The sequence below is a fragment of the Antrostomus carolinensis genome, unplaced genomic scaffold, assembly GCF_000700745.2.
Source record: "Antrostomus carolinensis isolate BGI_N321 unplaced genomic scaffold, ASM70074v2 scaffold21476, whole genome shotgun sequence".
Taxonomy (NCBI): Eukaryota; Metazoa; Chordata; class Aves; order Caprimulgiformes; family Caprimulgidae; genus Antrostomus; species Antrostomus carolinensis.
In genome coordinates this window covers 32602-58810 of record NW_010322775.1, presented here as the reverse complement: position 1 = coordinate 58810, position 26209 = coordinate 32602, and the positions used below count along the sequence as shown (strand labels likewise).

At 37.6% G+C, this 26209-nt stretch overlaps 1 protein-coding gene across 1 annotated transcript in view; it reads right to left on the bottom strand.

Moving 5' to 3' along the window:
- Positions 1 to 103: 103 nt before the first annotated feature.
- KATNIP (katanin interacting protein) overlaps positions 104 to 26209 on the bottom strand; it is a 57937-nt gene continuing 31831 nt past the window's right edge. Inside the window, 13 exon segments of the mRNA XM_010170377.1 lie at positions 104 to 159; positions 1548 to 1636; positions 3984 to 4144; positions 4820 to 4921; positions 7460 to 7599; positions 9453 to 9563; positions 10895 to 10959; positions 11269 to 11426; positions 15710 to 15875; positions 18382 to 18559; positions 21686 to 21749; positions 25389 to 25597; positions 26149 to 26209. The exon segment at positions 26149 to 26209 is cut by the window's right edge and continues 25 nt beyond it. Coding sequence (XP_010168679.1) covers positions 104 to 159; positions 1548 to 1636; positions 3984 to 4144; positions 4820 to 4921; positions 7460 to 7599; positions 9453 to 9563; positions 10895 to 10959; positions 11269 to 11426; positions 15710 to 15875; positions 18382 to 18559; positions 21686 to 21749; positions 25389 to 25597; positions 26149 to 26209 — 1560 coding nt within the window.

Genomic DNA, 26209 nt, shown 5'->3' with positions numbered 1-26209 from the left:
CAGACACGGAAGATCTTCCGCTGGGATGATGCGTATCTTGGAGATCTAGACTGCAGTTATTTAGGACTGGACGTATTCAGAACTTTCCCATCACAATCCCTTGTTATCTTTTCCTCCTCTGCAGTCCTTTTTCACATATGCAGGTTTTTGGACGCAAAGCTGTTAAGGAAAATTGAATGCTGTTTTAAGACTGCACCTGTATTAACAGTGAAGCCACAGACTAAACTGAGGAAGAAACATGTCCATTTCTCTTTCCATCCCAGAAGGAAAACTAAGCTGCTCTTCTCACTAATGTTTCTTACACTGACAGCGAGCATTGCCACTTTTGTCACAGTCCCCTGGAATCGCTTTCCTGTGGAATCTGGCCTGAATTCAATGTTGGAACTGTTCTGAGTAGGAGGTTGGGCCCTCCCTCAGGAGGGGACCCCCTGAGGTCTCCTCCAACCCAAATCATTCTATGAATAGATGTTATCAACCCCTGCATCTGATAGCAGTAAGTACTAGAGTGGAGACATGGGGCAGATGGCAATACGCAATCCTCAACTGATGACTTCCGAGGAATTCTGTGTCCTTAATGCTTGGGCGATAGAGGTGATGGCCATGGAAATGACAGTGATTCTCCACTGGACAGAGGGTACATCTGCACTGGAGGCCAGGAGGTCACTACAACAGGCACAGAGACGTCCAGAGTACTTCTGGCGCAGCTAGTGCCAATATACTCATAACTTTGAAGGTGTATTTGTACAGGCAATGGCATTTAAAATCCTTCTACAGAACTGTTATTAAAAGCCATCAAATGATCTTTGTAACACTTTCTAGAGGAACTAATAGGAGAAAATGTCATGCTCAGGAGAGAAAACCAATCATGAATATACCAGCTTGGCTGAGAATTTGTAATGTATTTAGGGAGCTATTCTGAGTAATTTACAGTGAATGACTGGGACTCTTCAGACTATGAATACAATCTACTCTTTCTCCTGGGGGAAAAAAAGAGGTTGTATTTTTAATTATCACTTTGTAAGAGAAAAGACCAACCAGAAAGATAGTGGGAGGAATAAAGCCAACATGTTTTCCTCCCTTATTACACTTATTTTGATTTTGGATTTGCTTTGAGGAGCAACAAGCAGCTAATTCTGAGACACATACACATCATCTCTAAAGCTGATTAAACGGCCAGTGGGGGGGATGCAATGAGCCTGCTATTCCAGAAACTATCTATGAACCTGCACAAATAACACCAGTTTTCAGTTCATCTTCAGTCAGTTTCTTTCCTGAGGACTTCTGTGTATGTGTTAGTATAAGCTATGACTATATGCAACATATGCCTTTGATTTATATCATCCACTTTCAGATGTAGATCCAGAATAAAAATCCACCAGAGCATGACATTCCTGGTTTGCCTTCCTATGGTAGAAAAAGTAGAGCTAAATATATACAAGAAGTGTAAGTCTCCCCACTTTTCCCAGCCTAGGTCTATAACAATGTTCATTATCCATACTGTCTCTGTAGAAAGTGAGCAGCAGAAAACTGTAGAAGACGGAACTAACCTGGATCAGCCACAACCTGCTTCTTTTTGCTGTTTGTGACAATCTCATTTTCATTCATCATCCGTACATCCTGATCTCCCACATGATTGCTGAAAAGATTAAAATCAGTATAATAGCCAAAACAATCAACACTGAAAAGTTATAAGAGCTGTGGAAAAGGTTACCAAATAAGTTATGTAGGTCCTGGAGGCTAAACAAAGCTGTGAAGCACAGACACATTATAGGAGCCTATCTAGAAAGGAAAGACATTCTGTCTGCATCCACCTGAAGGATTTCTTGCCAGTTTTAATTAGCAGCGTTCATTCAGGCACACATTCAAATATAAACACCATATTCACTCTACAATTTTCTTGCCTGCCTACACAGCTTGAACCACATTAACCAAAGGGAGATTTTAAATAGTGTTGTACAAAGAGGGTATAAAAAGCCCTATATGGAATTTAACACTGTTCTGTAATGCCAAAAATAGCATTATTTGAAAATTTTCTGAACTAAACAAAACTCATTTACTGTGACAAGTTTTATTTGCAGGCTTCTGCAAAATAGTAACGATTTCTTTTTGGGAAAGAAGTAATAACTTCAAAGTTAAATTAAACAAATTAGAGAAAAAATGTGAGCTAAATTGAAAGTTAAAGAAAACATCACTAATAACATCTCCCTTTCACATAGACAAAAACAAAACATCCATGCCTTTGGTAAAAAAGAAGTGTATTTTTCTTTTCTCTACAAATACTGCACAAAATAGGTCTCTATTTTTGGAGAAAAATGTAATGTCTCGAACTGTCAGAGTGAAACAGGGGAAGCAATACTGAAGTAAATCAGAACTTACACTATGGATGCTAATATCAGACTCAAGTTCAGGGTTCATAAAATATTGAACAGTGACATGTGGAAGGGAATAGGCCAAAATCAGAAGTAACAATATAAAACCTCAAGAGCATTTCTAAAATGGAGGGATGTTATCCCGCGCGTAGTACGGGATTTGTCTTCTATTGCTGAAGTCTCCTATATTTTAGTAGGGTAGCAGGTGAAAAAAAGGAAAAGATGATTCCAAACCAGGCTAAGAAGAAAGACCAAGAAAGCTCCTGCATAGAAGTCTAGCAGAGAAGAGACTGAGCATGTTCTTGACTGGAAAACAGATCATGCAGTTTGTGTGACCCCAAAGGAATACCCCTTTTAAAATGAAATCAAAGGATATAGGTCTTATAAGTACGTGCAAAGGAAGTTACATGAAAAAGTTCTATGATTACAGCTGGTGCTTCTCTGCTTCCAATAAAATAAATCTACTCACAGAAAGATGTTAAGCTGAAAAAAGTAAAGGTTCACTTCTCCTCCTCCTTTCTATATCCCACCGAAAAACTTCTCAAAACTCACATGTCCTCCAGACATTTTCATTTCAGTAACTTTCTCACCTGACAAATTGTTTACCTCCAAATTTTACCATGACAACACAGCCACTTGTACAAAAACGTGAGTCTAACACAATACATCCAAACAATAATTTATTTCAACATCTGACAGTACCAGTGGCCAACAGCCAATGCCGTAGAGAAACACAGGGAAACAAACCTCGTAGGCAAACGCGAACTTCTGTTCTTCATCAGGACAGCTTACCTCCCCCTTCCACTTACTGCTAAGTATGTGAATATTCTTCTGAACCAAACATGCCATTTTTGACTGTAAAACTGTCACCTTTTTTTCCAAGTGATGTATGTGCAAGACATTCTATTTGTTAGCTGTGCAATGTATAAGAAAGTGTTTATTTCTATAAGCTTTCGATTTTTCACTTTTCAATCTCATTTAAAATAAATTATTCTTTCAATCTTTATTTTCCTTGCCAGGGACTGTTTTTTAGACCCTATCAATCCTGACCTTCTAAATATAAGTGCATTTCTCACTGCATTTCATCAATTTTCTGTGAGATTGCCAACTTAGTGGTTTCAAGGTGTCATTCCTCTGAATGCAATTCATTTCTCATTTAAGAAGTTCATTATTTTAGAACATTTATGAACCAGTAGAATTCTGGTTCCTTAATTAGTATCTGTGCCAAATCAGGGGACTTTCTTTTCTTTACTTTTGATATTTGGCTCTTCTTCATTAACTTTTTTTTCCTCCCCTCCATGCAATATCATTGGGATTGATTATTTCTTCCCTAAGGAAGCCTAACTGCTTTCTTTTCTGTTTATTTCTATAGGCTTCCATGAAAATATATATAAGTATGAAACATGAAATCCAGTAAGTGCTAAAAACTGCTTACAAATAAAGCTGGTAATTTGGTCCTAGTGTCTAAAAAACCCATTGGTTATATCTCAAGTGAGGCTGAGAATGCTTTGGAAGAGAGTTTTCTATAGCAATATACATACTGCTGACATTAGTCACACAAAACTACTTTTTGAAAACAAGATTATTTTTTACAATCAAGATCCACTCACATACCTAATAACAGTTCTCTTCTCCTGATGGCAAATCTTCTCATCATCTGTAAAGAGAATGGTGTGATACGGGACCACAGGATCACAGGTTGGTAGGATGCCCGATACCACATGGTTCACCATGTCCAGAATCCCGTTGTACACAAGCAAGTCATCCACCAGAAGCTAAAGATGTTCAAGAAACAAAGAGACAAAACAAGTGCTGAAAGCAATGCCTGATTTCTAGATGTCACTATCAATTAACCAGAAATTGTTTTGCTCTATTTGTTTCACAAGTTTGGTAATTAGTTTAGCTTTTATTCCTTAAAACTACCATTTCTCTCTATTTGTTGCTGGGTTTTGATCTTTTTTCCCCATCAAGTTTTTCTGTTCTCACTGATGTTTCTAATGCAGCTTTCAAGGAGGTAATTAAAAATGTATTTTGTGTTTTACATAATTGCCATTCTATTAACTGGAGTGAATCACTCTTAAATCTAGGAATTAATGAATCTCACCTCACTTCAGCTGTCTAAAACTTGGGCTTGTAGTTTAAACTAAAGTCTTAAACTTAAAGTCTTCCAGGCCTGCTCTATAGTCAGTGAAAAAAAGAAAGTATTATCCTATCTTAAGAAAATTACCTAAGAAAAAAAATCAGATAAACTGTTCACTCCCTGGACAAGAAAGGGAGGACAGATGACTGGCATAGATTAGTCATTTTAATACTAAATGCAGAGTTAAATGAGATTAATTCCATGCTTTGAGATTATATGGAATCACACTTCAGTAAACTGTGAAAATAAGCACAGAAATCAAGGAAGCTGACTCACCAGAACATACACAATGCATATAAAAATTACTTACACCAAATTCTTTCACACCTCTCTGAGGTGTCTTGGCATAATTCCATAACTTGATCATTGACACAGTAGTAGGTACATCAAAAATGACATATACCCTATTCACCTGTAAAAGAGAATTAATTTATATTTAAAAGCACAAATTCCCCAAAGAAATTAAATTCTCACGCATGTTCCATCAAAAAAGGTCTATATTTGAAGAGATATAGCTCCAGGACAGATAACTGATGTGAAGGATTTAAGTTAAGCTATCAACTCTGTTGGTAATTAATAGATGTCTCCACCCCAGAGCTGCCCTCTCCAACGTACATGTAACTATTGTCATCCTGGACTGCTAGTCAATTGGAGGAGGGGTAGAGAGACACTTTTAATAAGTATTTACTCAACCAAGTACAGACATGTGCTTCAGGTAAGACAATCTGGTGTTCCATTCTATTCTACTCTACACTATTCCATTCCATTTCTTTCTACCAAATATTAATGGAATCCATCCTTCTATTTGCAAGACTAAAATTTCTCCTATATCCCCTAACTTTGAAAGCTCTTGCAGGAATTTTGCAATTTTTGTGTGAGTTACGCTAATAGGAGACAATTCTCCAGGTGCTCACTAAACAGCAGTTTCTTGAGGACAGAGGTTCATTTTACTTTCAAGTGACATTAATGTCAAGGTGTTAAGACCAAAGATTAGGCAGTAGGAAACTAATCTCGCCTGTTACAGTTAATTCTATGCTATTCCTCTTTATGAGCTATTATATCAACTTTGGGACAATATATCTTAAGCTTCATCTCTAGCATCCTCTGAAGTTTTAATCCTTTGATGCACTGGAGAAGATATTGTTAGTTGTATTAAATCATGATGCATTTTATTCACTGAAGGAAGAAAGGTAGATGTGATCAATAGTAATGTTTATATCTGTGATTTTCCAGAAGACAATTTGGGCATAGTCTCCAAGCAATTGTTAGTCCCACAGCAAATGATAAAGTTGATGGAAAATATATTCAAACAAATAAATAAAATGACAATCAGTAACAGGGGAACAAAGAAATCAAATAGTACTTCCATTAGCAATAAATTTGCAAAAGACAAAAGCATTTTTAGAATTAAAAATGACAAGATTTTCAGAAAGGAAAAGGAAGGCTATAATATAAAATGTCCTCAAAGCTTTTGAGCCCTCCAATCTAGCAGAGTTAATTCAGCTTTCTAGGCAACTGGCATGTTTCAAAACAGCCTAGCAATGCAGATGTAAGTATGTACGAGCTTTGGTTCAGTATCCCAGCTACAGAGGGTGATCGCTTAATCCTTTCACACTTCCTGGCTGTACCACCACATCATAGAAGATGGAAGAGAGAAAAGTACTAAGTGGATCATGAAAAGCTAGAATTCGTTACAGTTTAAGGACAGAAAGCGCCATTAGATTGCTTACTCTTCCCTCCTGCATATCACACTTTATCAATTTACTCTTTTAATACTGATGTCTGATGTTCTTCTACAGTACTTTGGTGGCAGACACACCACCACCAACAGCACGTGCATCTGTGCTAGAACTCCAGGTATGGCTGCTTTCCTTGTTGCCAAAATGAAATAGCCTCTGCAAGCACATCTTTTTTTAAGTATGTGAGAAAACTCAGATGGTTGTCAAATCAATGACTCATGATGTTATAACAGATATCAGAGCATCCCATCAAATTAATTACCAGGATTCAAGATGTGGGATCTGCACAGTAGGAGCCTCAAGCATTACACAGACCTTTTACTTCCCTAAGAAATGCAAGTGGTCAGTATTCCCAGGTGTACGTAAAAACTTTATCTTAATTACACCCACTGCATTACAACATATAATGATATATGAAACATTTTCAAAACTGACTTAATTATTTGCTTTTAATATTCTAATTAATAACTGTAACATACAGAGTAAAGATTTTTCCACTGCAGTAGGATACAGCATACCACACGTCAGGTTTACATTTTGTTGCTTTTGAAATCCATCCTCTTCTAAAGAAAAAAAACCAAAAACATCTTAATGATGTCCATAACAGGCCCATAAAAAAAATGTCCTCTCACAAAACAAAGTCAGAACTCATCTAAATTGATCTACTTTTCCTGTATAGATATTTGATACCCCATATTTTAAACATGGGGCTTCTAAAAGGGCTGAATCACTTGGGGTCTTAGGACATGAAATACAAAGTCTCTCATCTCCAATTTATGAATTTGAATTCAACACAGATAATGAGATTTAAAAATTCTCGCTGCTGGAACAACATTCATTGCTTTTGGAAAAATGAATTTAAGATCCCAGTCCACTCCTTTTTGAAAGGTGTTTACTGCACAAAACACGCATATTAAACTCCTTTCTCAGTATCTTCATCATAGTAACTGAAAAAACATCTACACCAGCCTTGGAAATTCTTCTGCTGTTGCACCATGGAGACAGAAGATTACAAACCTTGGAAATCTACACTGTTGCTATCTGTGCAGTGAAGAGAAACTGGAATAAAAAGAACTACTTCTAAAAGACAGTGATTTAGTATCATTTACTAACATCAAATTTACCTAAAAATTATGCATGCTTCCACTTTCCTTTATGCTTCTAGCTACATCTATGCACATCATTAAACTGGATGAAAAGGGAAAATGTACCAAACCAGGAAGAATTGGTGCAAGCCACATGTGTCTGCCATCAGTTGTGTCATTTAGTCTGTCAATTAGTTTGTCTGGAGTTCGGATGTCTCCGGATACACCTTCTAAAATGTTGACACTATCTGGAAAAGCAGCAATATCTGAAAAAAACCTTTAAGTGTAAATAAGCATAAAGTACATTTCAGAAACATCATATTTAAAAGTTCATGCTTGCTTGTCCAGATTCCATGAGTGAGTATTCGTTACTACAGCAGTAAAATTTAAAAATACTCCAAGTATTTACATAGGTAGCTGAAGAACTTGGGTGCACATTTTTCAAGAGCAGGACAATCCTTACAGATTCTGGCATTCAAAATTATTTTAAAAATAGGAATAAACTAACTAGCTGCATTTAATTTATTTTCAAATATTTATTTATGACTTCATCAATACAGTTCCCTTATCAGGAATAGGTATTTCCCAGCTTTTTTTTGTGACAAAGCCCTGTTTTTTGAGCATGAACTTGTGAAAACTCCTCATATGAAACATATTTCAAGGAAAGTATCCTTGCAGGAGGTAGTCATCAGTCAGACTAGGTTTTGCTTGAGTTCCTCAAGGTTTGTGACAAAAATCAGTAACTGTCTAATAAGATCTTCTTTCGGTTCTTTGAGAGGGAAAGATTAAACCTTCCATCGAACAGGCTTTCTAATTAACCCGATTTTCTCTGTAAGACAACATTTATGTTAAAAATGTGTGTATGTTAAAGACACAGAAAGAAGTGTGGACGGATGGCATTGTCTTCAGAATTATAAATCCCTAGCATTCAGTTGGAGGGACATTAATTTCCCCTTGTCCTGCTTTCTAAAAGGTCTGACTCTGTATTTATAAAGAATTTAAGGAATAACACAGCAATGCCTCAACTGTTTAAGAAAAGCTTGCTCCAGACTCAGTACTGAATTATTACATTTAGTACTCCACTAAGACAAATATGCTCTTTTTGGGATCCTAATATATCCAAGTAACACTACTATAGAGGCAGAAACAGGTGATCATTCAAAACAAGACAAGGTATCTTTACCTGGCATTGTATTGCACTGTAAAGCCATACCATTTAAAAGCTAAGTTAAAGATCTCCTGTTCTTAAAAACAATTTGTTACCACTTTTCAATTTCAAAATGCTTCTTCTCCATTACAGAGGTTTCAAGTTCATCATGTATCATACAAGATACAAATAAAAATAGCGCTCAGGAAAAAGCCTTTGTTACCTTTTTCATTGTATCCTCTATTTATTAGTCAATGAGGATCCTTAGAGGCATACAACTGATGCAGCATCCATGCTTTTTATCCTTCCTAGTTGGCTAAGAAACTGTTTCTTCCATGTGCCTGAACCACATGAATTATATGTTGGGGTATGAAACTTTCAGCTCTTAAGAGACCTTAGCTGATGCAGAGCACTGAACTGATGACTATGAATCTTTCAAACATGTCCTTCATTCCCTCTGTTGCTTACCCAGGGAACTCTGAATCAAATTCAAAGTCTCAGCCCTTATCTTCATGACTGGATCGGGTGTCTAGAATAGCCTAAAGCTCCAGAACAAGAGTTATGAAAAATTTCTTTCTTGTGGCACAATGAAAGATTCCATAACAAAGAACTGAGGCCAACCTTTTCTTATGAATTTATAGCTCATCTAACTTTCTGGTCCTTCCATACCGCAGAAGGAATAAACGTTGATAGCAAAAAATACTATATCCTTCTTCAGCCTTCCTTTCTCTAACCTCGTCCTGCTTTGTTGGTGCACCCCATTCAGAGAATAAATGTTCTGAAAGCATATAGAATACATTAAAACATATGGAAACAAGTATATCACACAAATACAGAGAAATAGAAGTAGAGTAATCACGTGGGATAAACTGGCAATTTGGAAGAAGCAGCAAGAGATGCCATATGTTAATTTTCCAGGGAGCAAACTGCGTATCTGAAAGGGATAGAGGCACTTGGTTTAGAGAAGGATACTGTTTTCAGTCAGTAAGATTTGGTCTCCATGTTCATTGAACAATTCAAGTCCATTCAAACCAATGTAGTAAGGATCCCCCCAACTTGTCAGAAGCTGAAACTGGAAGACAACTAAAAAGCAAAAAGTTATTAAGGAAAATTTTTATACTGATACTTTGTCCTAACAGACTATTTAATTTGCAGTTTTAAAAAATTATTGTGCAGCCCACATCTTGATGTCAGACACTTCTACTTGCAGTTTAGGAGAGTGAAAAAAAAATATCTGGTTTTCACTTCTGTCTTCAATATGTCTTAAATCTCTCTAAATAAACTATTTTCTTTTGAGACACAAGTTTGCCTTTTCTATCACTGATAACACACACACAAATGGACATCTGCAAGTAACACAACTTGCAGATAGGCAGAAGTCTATATATGTTTACATATATCCATGTTCACATATATATATTTATATATGTTCTTCCATCAGATGAAGAACTACTGAATTTTTTTAGTGTAGGTCTTACCTTCTTGTACACTGCAACTTATTAACATCAGAGCTCCTATCTGGAGCTTTTACTGCCTTCTGATGTCTACTGAATATGCCTTTGCCTGGTTTTGAATAGAGGTGGTAACTGGCCAGCAAATATGCCTTACCTTCTTGTACACTGCAACTTATTAACACCAGAGCTCCTATCTGGAGCCTTTACTGCCTTCTGATGTCTACTGAACATGCCTTTAGCTGGTTTTGAACTATAGAGGTGATAACTGGCCAGCAAATATGTCCTTAAGTTGAATGGCAGAAAATGTAATGACAGAGTCTGTGTTGTCCATTTCTCTAATGGAGCACTCAATTGTATCTCTTTGCTCTACCCAGACACTGATATTCATGAAACCGGCACAAACTTAGTATTGCTGAGACCTCATTGTGTCTAAACTTGGTTAGAATAGCCTAATAGATTTTAAAGGCCCATTAAATAGATAGGTGGTATGACAATAAGTATTATCACAAAAGGCTGTGCTTATCTAGGAAAACTTAAGATTAAAAAGCCATAAACATTAAGAAAAATGGCAAAAATATTACACAGTTCTGGTCAACCTTAATAAAGATTTAATAAGAGATAAACATTCGAAGATATACAAAAATATGAAGACTCCTTCTAGCTTTGATAGGCTGGCTGGATACTGTGCTAATGGACATCTAGCTCCAGCTTGAAGAGATTACAAAAGGCAGAAGGAAAAGCTACTGGAATATCTGAAAACAGGTCACACATTCATATATTATTTTCCATTTATTTATTCTTAATTCATACTTAATGGAAGTCTGTATCATATTCTTGGTATCTTGTTAATTTCTTAAAGTACCAGAAACTGTTGGATTCAAAAAGGTCAGGACTCATAATCACAGTATATGACTCTAAAATATTCTACAGGACAAGTAAGAAAATGACAGGGAAGGATACAACCACAGGGCATTAATGGTGCTTCATAGTCCATACTGGCTTGTTCCATTCTCTTTGAACCAGTCCTGCCAAAAAAACCCAAGACAAACAGTTTGGCTCATTCAGAAAAGAAGAGAACAAACCCAAAGAACTGAGCCTCCACAAACACCACCCCTCAACCCCCTCACCTGTGATTATGGACTAAATTGTCCTCTGATCTCAATAAAATCTGGTTAACAGTATATAGTTAAAACCCAGTGAAACATTTTGCTCTAAAGTGCTTCATATTTTCATCCAGGTGCCTCATACAATTGGCTTCAACAGAGAACATGAAAGAATACTAAACAGTTAAGAGAAATTGCGTGGTTCAGATAGCAAAAAACATCCTACTTTACCTCCTTTGTACTTTATTAATCAGCTGGGGCTGCAGATAGTCGAGAAAGAGAATTTCTTGGGCAAAGTCAAAATGACAGTTGCCTGGTCCCTTGCGGATAAGAAAGCCTTCGGGTGGGGAGATGCTGTGACCATCCAGCAACACATGGACTACCTTAGCCTTGGTTAAAATAACATAACATTACATGACATTACATAAAATAAAACAAAACCAAAATAAATGCATTCATTTCAGAGGCTGAAATAATGTCAATAATTTTGCAGTATTTATTTAATTCCTCTATGGTATGACATCCTTTGGCAAAAGAAAACCTAAACCAGCAGATACCAGTTGTAATCCGTAGGATGCAATTTAGATCATCATGGCTGACACTGATGGGAATGGGAGAAGTAAGGATTTGGGGGAAAAAGAAAAAAAGAATGTTAAAGAGATCTTTCAATTACTGCATCTCACTAGATCTCAGCACACTGAAGCTTCCTTTCTTCCCTGAAAGGGTTGTCAAGCATTGGAACAGGCTGCCCAGGGAAGTGGGTGAGTCACCATCCCCGGAGGGATTTAAAAGAGCGTAGATGTGGTGCTTAGGGCCATGGTCTAGTGGTGGACTTGGCAGTGTTATGTTTACTTGGACTTAATGATCTTAAAGGCCTTTTCCAACCTAAATGATTCCTGAGCCTGCAGCCATAATACACACATCAAGATAATGGAGAGACTCAGCTTTCAAGTCAGCATATGTCACAAAGGTGATTTGAGGAGAGAGTTAGAGTCATCATGTGCCTGAATGCACTGCTAGATCAGGCCTGATTGCTCAGCACTGGCTGAAGTTAGCCTTTAAGAAATCACATCACCTGGTGCTCTCTCAAGAGCACACTCTTTTGTGTCTCTGTTGCATTTATAGAAAGCCTGTATTTCACTAGTTCCATTTATCCTTGTGACAGGTGGCACTTGGACTTTTCCAGGATCATGCAAACTCATCTACCAAGCAGTGCTGTATGTAACCTAAGGGCATGTGAATAAAGGAGAAGTATTCGTACCTGGCAGAAAGAACTGAGCCTTATCCACATCATAGATGCCTGCACGTCTTGTACAATCTCTGAAGATTAAACTAAATAATTCAGGCACACTTATCCAGACAATGCAGGAGTCCCGGTCCCTTCACCCTCCCCTGTTAGCACCATCTGGTCTTGTAAGCATGACCCCAGTCACATAACAATTGAATCACACAGCAACAACTGCCACTGCATCTTACCCTGAAATATGTTAAATACAACTTCACCTTAATCACAAGTGGCATTTACTGCACTGAGCGTTTCACTAACTACTGGTTAAGGAAGGAATAATATCTGTAAAATATCACAAGAAGGCCTTAAAACTGGCACTATGATTAAGGCTTGCTGATTAATGGTCTGAACCAAAATAGATTCATTTAGTTAACAAAAGACTTAATTTAGCCTAAAGGTAATGTGCGTCAGTTTTCTAATCTTTGGATTCTATACTGACTGATGTATATATGATAATTTGAGGTTAACTTAGTTTTGCATGCAAATTCCCATTTCAAGGTGTCTATCAGAAGAACTTACAAACAGTCAGAGTTTTCTGCAAAGTCTGTATATTATCAGTGACTTGCTATGCATTAACAGTTTTCATATTTTTTTCAATTTGTAAATGACTTTACATTCAATTAAAATTTCAGTAAATTACACATGCAATATCCCAAAAGCAAATAATTTTCAGGAAGGAAGATTTTTGTTTGGGTTTTTTTGTTGGTGGTGGTTTTTTAACATAAACATTTCTTGATTTGAAAACCTTGGGTATTTTACTAGACTTAGAGGAGGTGCTCAGTTCATTTCCAAACAGCATGAAGATTAATTAGGAGGGAATGTGTGTATGAGTACCAAGTATGGAGAAATAACTATTTTGGCTTTCATCTTTAATAAGCTGGGGAGCAAAGAAAGGAAATATCCTTTTCAGGTCAGAAACTCTTCTGGATGCTACTTTCCAGCTGAATCAGTCTGCCAAGCTAAGGAGAGGAAGTGAAAAATCCACTGACATACCCTTTAGTTTAGGAAACACGTACTGAATGGGAAGTCTAGAGACTTAGAGATGAAATCTTACCTATTATACCACAGCTGCTTATATTTATGTGCCCTTTACAGCCCTCATTTCTAAGTAATTTTCATCATCTGAGAAGGCACTCAACCATCACACATAGCATTTTACAAATCGTATAACAAAGCTTTCACAAGGTAATTTTTCATAGAGCTGGAAATAGCACACAACCCTTCATTTTGACAGTTCACTGCCATTACCCTCTCATCCTAAAGCTATGAATAGAATCCACCAGTCCACAGCTGCCTGGCAAATCACTATATCTCATACCCGGGGACTGTTTCTTAGAAGGAACAGCAATACTTCAGGAAACAGATGCCATGATGCTCCAGGTTTATAGTCTAAAGCCCCTGTAGTGTGGCCCAGCAGATACCTTGCATCTTCAGTGGACTTGTCAGTGTGAGGTTAATGATTGGACTCGATGGTCTTAAAGGTCTTTTCCAACTTAGGCCATTCTGGGATTCTGTGATTCAGTTTTCCAAATAATTTATTTCATCTTTTTAGAACTCCTCATTTAAATGGTACCCACTAACTGGGACTTGAAGGCATGCCACCTGCCTGCATGCTTTATCATATTCACCTCTTTTTTCCTACCTAGCAAAGTAAACTGTGAAAATATACCTTTCTTTCTTTCTTGGTTTGGCCTCCAAAGACCAAATGCCATGCTAGATTTTAGGAACTTGGCCACTTCTTTCTCTTCTTTAATAACTGAGACACACGTACAGGGAGTTGGCTTGGTATGAAAATTCATGTTCAAACTTATCTCCCCTGCTCCTCTTTGGAGAAGCCTGGGCTTGCAACAGTAGTGAGAAACATTCCACATCACCAGTTAAAGACAGTTCTTCATATTGCATTTTGTACACAGAATCACAGAAAGATTTAGGTTGGAATGGACTTCTGCATGTCTCCAGTCCCAGCTCCTGCTCAGAGCACAGAAGCCCACAAAGCCAAATCAGGTTGCCGTGGGCCTTGTCAGATGTAGTTCTGACAGTCTCCCATCACTGCGTACTGTCCCAGAGCTGTACCACTCTCACAGGGAAGCGGCCTTTCTTTATGTCAAATCATACCAATTCAGTAACAGATTTTAATAAAGAACTCTAGCTGTTATACAAGGAGTATGTTTAGATGGTAAACTCAAGATGCTCCTGAGCCCTCCCATGTGTCAAACATGTTGGGTTAACATAATGTATTACAAAATTAGGTGCCATATGTTAAAATCCCTAGATCAATTGTGGCTTAAATGAAGATCTTACACTCTGGCCCTTTGGCTGGTCTTTGCCACTCAGCATCACCCCATGCTGATATTAGAGACATCAGGGCTCTGTGCTGGAGAGGGAACACCTCCTATTTATGTACTGTTCATACTGACACAATTCCTGGAAAGTAAATTTACACAAAGTAGCAGTTTTGCAATCTTTCCCACTATCTTGCCCAGTCCTATGGAGGATCCACACTTCCAGCTTCAGTTCTAGATTTTTTTTCTAGAATCTTGCTGCTTCTTTTTGTCCTGTCTCTCTCTAGTTTAACACTTATAAACATTTTTCTTCTTATCTACTGACTGAATTTGGACATCGAGAACGCAACAGTTATCTGGAAACAATTCATAACCGTTCTATGCAGTGAACGGCAACTACTTCTTCATAATCATTACAAGTGCATGTATAACTTCTAAGAAAAATCCAGAAAATGAGGGACAGCCAAACTCAGGGTGCCATCAAGATACTACAACAGATGACAGTTGTCAGTCAATTCCAAGAATTCAGTAGGAAAAAAAAAATAAAATAAGCAATTTGGAAAAAGGAGAGAGGAGATATGTTATACAATTTTAGCTAAACTACATTAGCCAAACTGTTTGAAGGTGTTAATTTCCCTAATAAACATCAGAGTTCTAGAGACTCTTCTTGCTTCTTGGAAGAGGCAGCATTGATTGACTGGCCTTCTGTAACTTACCTAAACAGAATTTGTTTTTGGAGAAGTGTTCCCTGTTTCCTGTCCCTGTGTTCCAGGAAATATGGAATCATATAGTAGGCCTAAATACTAGGTACTGAGAGGATACCACTTCAGAACCATATATCTTGAAAATAATATGTGCTATTGTATGTGTCTCTTAGAAAAATCAGCTGTGAAGATTTCTTTAAACTATCTCTGGCTTTTTTTTCAATATTTGCTGTTTGTGGAGACAGAAATGCATTATACCTGCCACAAAATTCAGACTCAGACAATCTAGAAAGATTTATGGTGTTCTATTAAGGCAGCTATATTCATTTATCACAGTACCAATTTTCCAATGCACTGCTGTATATTTTTGCTGGCAGTGCTGCTTTTCTTTTACTTACCCCTCTAAAGGTATCCTCTGGAGATTTATTATAGTTCCAAAAGCGAAGCCCTGCAATACTTTCAATTTTATCAAAATGGATTGTGAGCAGATGATCTTCTCCAAAAGAGAAAGGAATGAGCCACATATGGTCATCCTCTACTGTGATATTAGTCCCATCTATTAACCTACAAAGAGAAAAATCCATTAGCTGCAAAAAAGGAAAAGCTTGCTTTTCTCATGAAAATCAGGTACTTTACTAGTTGTTAATTTGTTTCTAGATGCCACTTCCAGCTTCCAGGGTTTATTGTGCACATGTGCAAGCAACTAAAAAGCACACTAAACATCAAAAATAATATGCAATTGTTGAATTAGAGATAGTGGTGGGGGGATGGAAATATATTTCCTTTATTTGGGTCCATTTGAGGAAAAAGAGAAAAATCCTGAGGTTTTTGCTGCATGAACAGGGACAGGCAAAGGAAAGCTCACTACTTTTGTGCCAAAATGGCCAAAGGCAAAGCTCTAAGGTCCAGACACAATTGAACTCATTAATATAGTTGTGTGGCTAAACTAGGCTGTCTGGCACTCTGCAGTGTGTTACTCTGCCAGTGCCACTTCACTGGATCCAACAAGGAGCTGGATCACCCAAAGAAGCACCGTTTGTTCACATCCTTCTCCATGCACAGTTAGGCACATCCCTACCTTTTTAAAAAGCTTTCTACCAGCATGACAATGTCTTTTCATAAGAGCACAGACTTCAGGCTAACTAACTAACTAAAGTTAATTCCATTATCTCCTCATTTTGAAATTCTGACTTTCTATTCTTCTACCACAAAATATGGCACACAAATGGAGCAAAGGAGAATATGAATTAATTGCCCACTGTAATTACTTCTGTACACTGCCCTTTGTACTTACTATTTATTTAAAATTTTAATGGAAAAAAATGAGTGCCAGACTTGGCAGTTCCTTAAATAAAAAGATTTGAATAATGACTGTTTCACAGAGGAATTGATTAGGCAGCCCATGAGAGAAGACATAATCCTTGACTTGGTCCTGAAGAGTACACAGGACCAATTCCAAAGTTGAAGAGCATTGTAGTGCACTCAAATTCAACATGCTCACAGAAATATCAAAAGACAAAAAAAGCCCCTGTTCCTTGTGCCCAAAAAGGTTCTTCAGCAAAAATGATGAAGTAGAAAAAAGAAAAAAGGAGCAACAAAACAAAACCAAATAAAATCATTACTCACAGCAGAGAGAACATTAAAGGATATCATACTGGAAGCAGAGAACAAATGTATCCCACTTAGTAAGAAAGATGTTAGAAAGAGGGAGAACTTGAAAAATCAAAGCCATCCTGGTCCAGTGGCAGGAAAAAGAAAGTTATTACAAGCCATCTTTCAAAAAAAGGCATCATAAAAAAAACCTTCAATTGATAGGACCATAAACTCTGGAAGGCTAAAGGTATATACACAGGCCAAAAAAGAGCATGAAGGCTAGCCAGCAAAAGGTACCATAAATAAAATTCCTCAAATACATCAGGAGCAGAAAGCCTGTCAGAAGTTCTGTAGGATCAACAGATGACTAGGCTGCAAAAGGAACATTCAGAGAAGAGAAGACACCAACAGAAAAGCCCAGTGAATTCTTTGCATCTCTGCAGAGACTCCACCACCAGAACCTCTTCATCACAGGAGATCTCATGGGAAAATTTCTTAGATCTTGACATCTACAGAAGAGATTTTCATATAGACAGGCAGAAGCACTGAGGAATTACATACAAGTAAGCTTGACATCCGTATTAGTCAGATTAGCAGAAATTACAAAGAACATTTAGTGTACATGTAGATAAATACATCATTCTGAGGAAGATTCAACAAAGACTTTGAAAAGAGAAGTCCTAATTCATAAACCTATTCACAGACTATTAACATGCCACAGGACAGGATTACAACTGAAAATACCCTTTAAAAATGGAGATAAGACTCAGAAACAACAGGATGCAGCTTCAATATCAACAAATGCCAAGTTCTCTCCAGACCTATAGCCTATGATTTCCATAATACTGCCACTTAAGAAGTACAAGTTAATTTTAGGAAGTAAAAAAGTTAATGGAAGTTACAAAAGTCGAAAATGAAAAAAAGTTAATTGAAGTTACAAAAAACAAAAACAAACAAACAAAAAAAGCTGCAGAATTGCCAGAAGAACGACACCTGTTTGTGCAATTCCCTAACACAACTTCACCCTTTGCTAACTTGAAAATTTTTGTTAAAATTACTGATAAACCCTGCATAAATATCATGACATATGCATAGACAGATGCTACAAAACACCCACATTTCTGCCTGGAAAGTCCTTGGCAGAGATACCAACCAGGCATTTTACCATCTCCTAATTCAAACACCATCTTTTGGAAACATCTCATCCATGTTTCTACAACAAGCTGTTCCTGGGTAGCTTGTGAAATCCAAGAATGAGCTGTGATGGTATGAAAGTCATGTTCACATTAACATGTGTTAACATAATAAAACTCTATATAATCCTATCACTTTATAAAAAGTTTGATGTAAAACGTATCTAAAATTGATAAACTCCAAAACTGTTGGTGGAAACAACAGGCATGAAGCAAAAGAAAAGAAAAAAGAAGAAAAAACCTTGCAGAAAATGTTTGCACAATCCAACTCTCCCACTACTTACTTTTCTAATGTTCTGGAATCTCCTGTATACTCTGGAAGATCATTTAAGTCTTGGGGTGAAGCAGAAATCTGTTCTGTGCTTATTTTTAACGCGTGACCATTCTTTCCTATCACTTCAAGTCCCGTCAGTCCAAGGTAATGAGAGTCTCCCCAGGTCATAGTAAAATTCAGCTGCAGGCCTATATAAAGAATATGCATATAATATATCTATAGACATACTTGCTAGTTTGAAGTAAGGAGACAATATAAATATGCATGCAAGCCCCAACAATTAGCAGTGTGTGTATTTTCTTTAGATTAAATAACTGTGGATGCTGCATTTGGATACTTCCTGATCCGCATGCCTACCTCCATGGAACAGCATAGCACCTCCTGAAAATCTGTGTGAGATTAGCCCTTTAGTGGCTACCAACGCCTTGTTCATTTGTAACATCCAACTCCTGATCAAGCACGTTATCGAGTGTTTCATTACTCAGACTGACAGTAATTCAATGATACATTTAAGCTCTTACATGACAGATTTTGTGATTAAGCAGACACAGAGAAGACCTATTAGTCTGAAGTCATATCTATCATCTTTTGCCAGATAAATGACTATATAGATCCATATAAATCCAATTTCTCATAAATCCATGAATTGTTAGAGAAAACAAGCTTATAGTTAAACCAAAAAACAAATTGGGTTTACTAATGTGTTTAAGTTACTTTCTTCATGTCAGAACTAGACACATGGAAGTATTTGAAAAGCAGCAATGCTGATTAGCCTGTATCTCCAGAAAATAAATAGGAAAGAAAAACTGGGCAGACAAAAGATTGTACATCTATCTTCCACCTGTTTCATGTCTTACTGAAAAAAGATAAAGACCATATACAGATATAACAAATAATATTCCAGTCTGATCAGGTTCCATAAAAATCCATCACTGGAAATTAAAAACATCTTTCATTTCACACATTATAGAAGCCCAGAAATAATCAGGTTGGATAATGTCTAAAGAAGCACCAGTAGTCATGATGCCCTATAAAACAAACAAGCATTAGCTATTAAGTCATTCAGCCCAATTACCTATAAATAGCTGCAACAATTTCCACAAGACTAAGTCTTGATATACACATAAATTCACTTGAGTGGAAGATCCCTTTAGCGTTTACAAGGACACTAAGAAATAAATAGTCCTATTAGCTGACAAGTTTGGAGCTATGGCTACATTGATATTAGATGCTATTCCCAAGGCCATTGTGCAGACTAAACTTGCTCAATGTACAAGCATGCAGAGTTCTCAGGCAAAATCTGAATATATTTTGAAACAAAAGGGAAAAGATAGGGTGAAGCAGTTATCCACACAAGGAGTTGTCTTCACATCACCGTGTCAAATACCTTCATAGAATCTCAGAATGATGCAGGGTAGAAGGGACCTCTGGAGGTCTCTAGTCTGACTCCAAGCTTGTCCATCAGATGAGGTCTCTCAGGAGCTCATTCAGTGCAAGGCTCAATGTCTCCAAGGCTGCCAGATTTCAAAATCTCTCTCAACCTCTGTTCCAGTGTTTGACTGCACTCAGGGTAAAAAAGATTTCCTAATATCTAGTCAGAAATTCTTTCTGCTGCCTCTCAACTCAATCCTATGTGCATCCCTGAGAATGGCCCCCAGCCTGTCCTGTGGGATGGGTTATTACATCCCACACACAGGCCTTTACATTTGCTCTGAACTTCATGGGGTTACAATGGGGAACATCATGAGGTTACCATTTCTTTAGCCTGTTGAGGTGACTCTGAAGAACAGCTTTGCCCTCCAGCATACCAACCACTCTCCTCTGTTTGGTATCATCCACAACCTTGCTGAAATTGCACTTTATCCCATCATCCAAGTTCTTTAAAAAAACCCCCAAACATTAATCAGCGTAGACTATAATACTGACCCCTGAGGGACACCTCTAGTAACTAGCCACTAGCTGGACTTTGCATCAGTGAATAATCACACTTTGAGGCACTATTTCTCCTTCATATTATGACTGGCAGCAGGATGAAAGAGATGAAAACTACCCACAACAGGTCAAGGATACAAATCCTCTATGACCCCGTGCACAATTTATTACCAGGAGTGCCAGATGAAAAAGGCAGTAGGGATCCTAAGCTTTGCACAAGTCCCAGTAATTTCCCAAAACAAGAAGAAGCAAGAGGACTCTGAACTCAGGTCTATAGGACCAGCCCACAGCGTAAGGAGAACCAGGAACAATATACACAGGCAGGACAGGGTACAAAGAAATCATTTGCAAAAGTCAGGTTGTAGCTTCTAGTTGGTTTTTTTGCTTTTGTGCAAGGTCATTTACAAAGATAATCCCTTGTAGCAATTAATGGCAGTTTTTTCCCGTGTAAGACAATAAATTGGTGTTTCTTTGGCATTTCATAAGACATGGAAAGCCTCCCTTAAATGCAACTAGCTTTTTCCAACTCTTTCCCTGCAAGAACCCATGGGAATTAGGACCTCTTTGTCTGGCAGAGACAAGTTAGCCCATCAGCTGATTAACAATAGTGTGTCAGTATGAGAGACTGCATCTGCTGAGCTCTGACCCATACCCTCACTGTATTTTTCACTCACTTTGAGAAACGAGAAAAGGGAAAGACATCTTAAGTTCAGAGATGTGAATTGACCATAGACATGTTGATAGATAGAATTCACAGATCTAGATATAGTTCACAGATCACAGGTGTAGTTCACAGATAGGTGCAGCATTGTGTGCATTTTCAGAGAGCACATCACAGGTTGCTAAAGATTTTATGCCAGGCCCAAGAACCAAATTTCTCTTGTTCTGGTCAGAGGAATAGGAATTGATACTGAAACTTCTGGGCCATCCAGAAGCTCTCTGGAAATTAATCTAAAGGCCCACTGAGAGTTGTTTTTTTGCACAGGATAAAGAAATCAGGTACTTTTAAGTATGGATGTAACATTCTGGTCTAGCTTTACTGTAGGGTTTCTATTGTCAGTCTGATCTGAGAAATCCAGTCAGTCTACATAAATAGATAGGATTGGGAGAGAATTACTGGGTAATGGCCACAGCTATCACAAATCCCATTCAGGGACTAGACAAATGACTAGTGTTATTTTTCTGAGATTAAAAGCCAACTGTTACAATATAATGTTCTAAATACCATAGTAAACAAAGCTTCTGCCTTAAATATTCAATTACTCTTTATTCTAGACCTGACATCTGTCACAAAGTTTTCTACAGCTCTGAGAAATCAGATCCTCCTTGATAACATGTTAGTGGGAAAGGTACTTAAGCAAGAAGTAAACGTAAGAACTTACATTTCCCAGTAAATATTCCTGATTCCTTGGGTATACATTCAGGGAGAGGGTCTGGCTCTTGAACCTAAAAAGTAAACCAACAGGTACAATGAACATGCATATCACTTATACATTACAGACATATTGTTTATAAAGTGGGAATTTTTTGGTGGGGGTTTTTTTGTCTATTTCCTTTTTTTTTTTAATTTTATTTTTTATGTTCAGCCTTTTGTATATCAATCTTGCCTTTGCCTCACCAACCAGACTGTCCTGCAACACATTCCCCAAAATGCAGAAGATCATATGGGTCCTTAGAAAGTCAAGACTATCGGGGTTTTTTTTTGTTAGTGCATATAGGATTAATAACTGGGAGACTCCCTAGTGCAGGCTACCTATCTCAAAGAGGCTGAAATTCTCCAGAATCAAGGGGCAGAACAAACAAGCAAACTTGTCCAAAAGCTTGCACTTGTCCTTTGACAATATTAATTAACAATAACCTATGCTATTCAACATAGCAAACTGGAAAGTGAATAAACAGATGATAAAATTTGCTGATCATACTGGGGGTCTTTGGGCAGTAAAGACAAAGGGCAACTGCAAAGTGTTGAAGATAGACTTGATTTCATTGAGTGTGTGATAAAATGGCTAATTATGTTCACTGTAGGTAAATGTAAAAACACTGCACATGAGGAAAACAATCCTAACTTTACACATACAGTATTGGGCTCCAAACAAAACAATAGCAGATTAGAATGAAATTGTGGCACTATTTTAAGTAGTCCTACAAAAACATCCAAAGCTCAATCCTCATTAGTAGTTGAAAAGCCAAACAGGAAATTAGAAGTCCAGACTCATTCTCTATAGTTTCATTCATCACTAGAAGTAGACTTCCTGTCACTCAGGATATGTGAAATGAACATATATTCTGCCTTAAAAAAAAAAAAGAAAAAAAAAAAGGAAAAAAAGAAAAGAAAAAAAAAGGGGGCTTCTCAACACTTTGCTCCTACTGTTCTATTGGATTCCTGCAGCACAAGCACTGACATCCTGGATCTTATACTTGTATGTTCCCAGACTGCAATATACTGGGAACATATACTGAGCAGCTGAGGGAACTGGGGTTGTTTAGTCTGGAGAAGAGGAGGCTGAGGGGAGGGTGGAGAGAGGCAGGTGTGTGTCTTTTCTCCCAGGTAACTGGTGACAGAAGAAGAGGAAATGGCCTCAAGTTACTCCAGGGGAGGTACAGGTTGGATGTCAGGAAATACTCTTCACTGAAAGGGTTCTCAGGCACTGGGATGGGCTGCCCAGGGAGGTGGCTCAGTCCCCATCCCTGGAGATGTTTAAAGGACGGGGAGATGAGGTGCTCAGAGATCTGGTTTAGTACTGGACAGGTACGGTTGGACTCAATGACCTCAGAGGTCTTTTCCAACCAGGAGATTCTATGATTCTATGCTTCATGTAGTAGCAAATGTCCTTGTGGTAATTAAGTACGTGAAACTGAACAAGAACTGTGTACTGAAATAAACACACATGGGTAACCTACAGAAGATGGAAAAAAACCCTCCTATTGTGAGGGTTCTTACAAAACAGTACCTCTTTCTTTTGTTTGATGCCTTTTTCTCAGAACAACTTTAAAAGACCAGTCTGGGAATTAAAATTTACAACTCTACTGAATATCAAAACCCACAGCCACAATAAAGCTACTGGTTTTATAGAATGCTGAATAAAACCCTCCCTTGCAGCCATAAACCATCTGTGTCAAGCCACCTTATCAACTCTTCTCTCTCTTCCTCCTTTCTTGGCTACTCAAATCCCTTCATTCCACTGGTGCCCACAATCTTTTCTTTCAGATATGGTCTAGTTTTTTACTATTTCAATTACTTCTGCTTGCAAACACTGTCCTACCTGTGTTCTTAGATCCTTACAGGTGAAACAAAATATCACCATAATACAGCAGTTATTGGAAAAGCAAAACAAAGTAGAAAGTATTGCCACGCTCCTACACATGACCATACTGTATAGCACCTTCCACGTGAGGAATAACTAAAGAAGCACTGACCATTCTGGAAAAGAGAGATTTAGAAGAGATTGTAATGGAGGGGCAAAAATCTCGAGTGGCTTGAAGAAGGGAATAGGAATAATTATTTAGTTTCTTCCATCACAAAAACTACAGGACATTAAACGAACCTAGAGACAAACAGAAATAGGTTCATTGTGCTATGCAAGTTAAGCTGGGAAACTTACCACCGAGTGTTGTAAGTTGTAAAAGCACACATGGGTTCAAAAATCTAGTGGATGAACTGACACAACAAAAATCTAAAATCCATGGCAGGATACTAAACACAAAGGTTAAGTCAATAAGTCCTTGTGAGACAAATTTCCAAGGGCTGGATGAGTGTTTCAGACAAACATGTTTGCTCTATTATTACATTTTCCCCTAGGCATCCACTATTGACCACAGTCAGAGCTGGGTCGAGTGCATTAGTTACGGGTCTGACCTGCTATAAAAGTTGCCATGTTAAGGACTACCCAATTCATGGGAAAGACAGATGACCATGGATAATATTGACTAGAAAGTAAGACGCTTCCACAAGAGCTTTTGAAAAGTTCTGTAGTCAGTGCAGTAAAACACTATTTCATCCACTGAACATGCTACAGGAAAAAAGGATGGATGATCAACAGGTAGAGACTGTTCCAACCCAATACTAGTCTGAATGACAAAGTTATGCCGGGGAAGACATCTAGTAGATCTGTATCATTCTGACAGCATAAGCGTCCATCTACAAAATCTTGATGTTACCAGCAAATTAGGAATGACAGGGAGATCAATGGCTCAGTCACAATAGCTTTTGTTATTCCATTGCTGATACAGCGCGTTTCAGAGTTAGAAAAGAGAATGAAGAGCATCGCAGATGAACAGCAAAATAAAAGGCAGAGGCTCTGAGTAAGGACCAGACAGTAGTTGCTCATGAAGATTCTAAGATTTGATGGAAATCAGGTCAAAGACTGCCCCACACCATCTTGGGCAGAAAACCTTGCAGGATCTTTGCTCAGACACTGGACTGTTGGGTTGGAGTGGTATAAGGCAAGACTCCAGTGCTTGAAAATATGCCCTTCCTTCAAGTACTGTATGGAATTGCAAAGGGGAATTTTTATGCTGCAAAATGCACACAGACCTGTGGGAATACTAGTCAAAAAAGAAAACAAGAAAAAAATAAAGGGAGGGTTGAGGGGGAGATCCTTCTCATTTGAGATACTTAATTTGTGGAGGAAGAAACAAGAATATACTTTGTGTGAAAAATAAGGAAAAATCTTTTGGTTTGGAGTGACAGGGAGCATAGCTACTCATTACATGAATAACTCTATGGTAAAAATCACTGTCAGTGACATAAACCTTCAGGAGTACCTAAATCAAAAGAACTCCCTCTAATCTCTGTCCAAGTAAGTAAAGTAAATATATATATACACAATCTAGTATAGCTTTCCTTGTAGTCTTATTAATTAATCAGGAATACCAAAATTGGGAGGGCCTTTTGGGCTTTAAAAAAAAAAAAAAAAAAATCACATAAATTATTGAGTGGATAAAAAAAAAAATCTTTAAAATAGACAGATTGCTGTATTAGTTCTTCTGCAGAGTTTTACTCCATCATGGAAATCAGTGTCTCCTACTTCCATGTCCTGCTTCAGAAAGACATTTACAGAGAGTTCTGAAGATAGAGGCCCCTACCTGTTGATTCTCTGTTCTTAAACCCGCTTGTGTAAAAGGTCTTTCATCTCCCTCCCTATCAGCAGTTGTTGGCCTCTTTAGCTCTTCCTCATATCTCAAGGAGCTGACATTTTCCATTTCTCCATCATATGTTTCATCATAGCAGTATATAGCTTCAAGTATATCATCATCAGTAGTGAACAATATAGTATCCCCAAAGTGCTCTGGAGCTGAAGGCAACATACAGAATTTAATGGAGAAACCATACAAAAAATATATACAGTGATAAAAACTATTTTAGGTCCTTATTTACATTTAATTTGCAGTCATTTTTAAAGATAATAGATAAATTGATACTGACTACTGATATAGTTAGTATGTTAAGTCTCAAACTTCAACTGCACAGCAGAAAAACCTCAAGAACTCAGTCAAATTTCAAATACATAGAAAATGGGAAAAAAGCTTCTCCATCACCAAAAGAAAGTATCTGTGAAAAGAAGCAAGAATCTGCAACTTTTACATGTCTAGTGACTATCTGATATTATTGAAATATGGTCTTGTTGCTAAGATAGCGTTAAGAATAGAAATTAGCTCTATATGCCACTGAAATTCACAATATCATTGAAGAATGCATTAGTGGGTTTTGCATGACGTTTTGAAATTAAAAGGACGAAATAGTATACGGAGTGGCAGCTTGCTTTGAAGTGGAAAGCAATAACAAACAAGCTAAATGTAGTTGTTTGCATTGTTTCCACAAAGAAAAGAAGAAATGATAGCATACCTCCAGACAACGTTCCCGAAGCTTTTGCAATTTCTCCTTTAAAGATGCATTGTTCATCTAA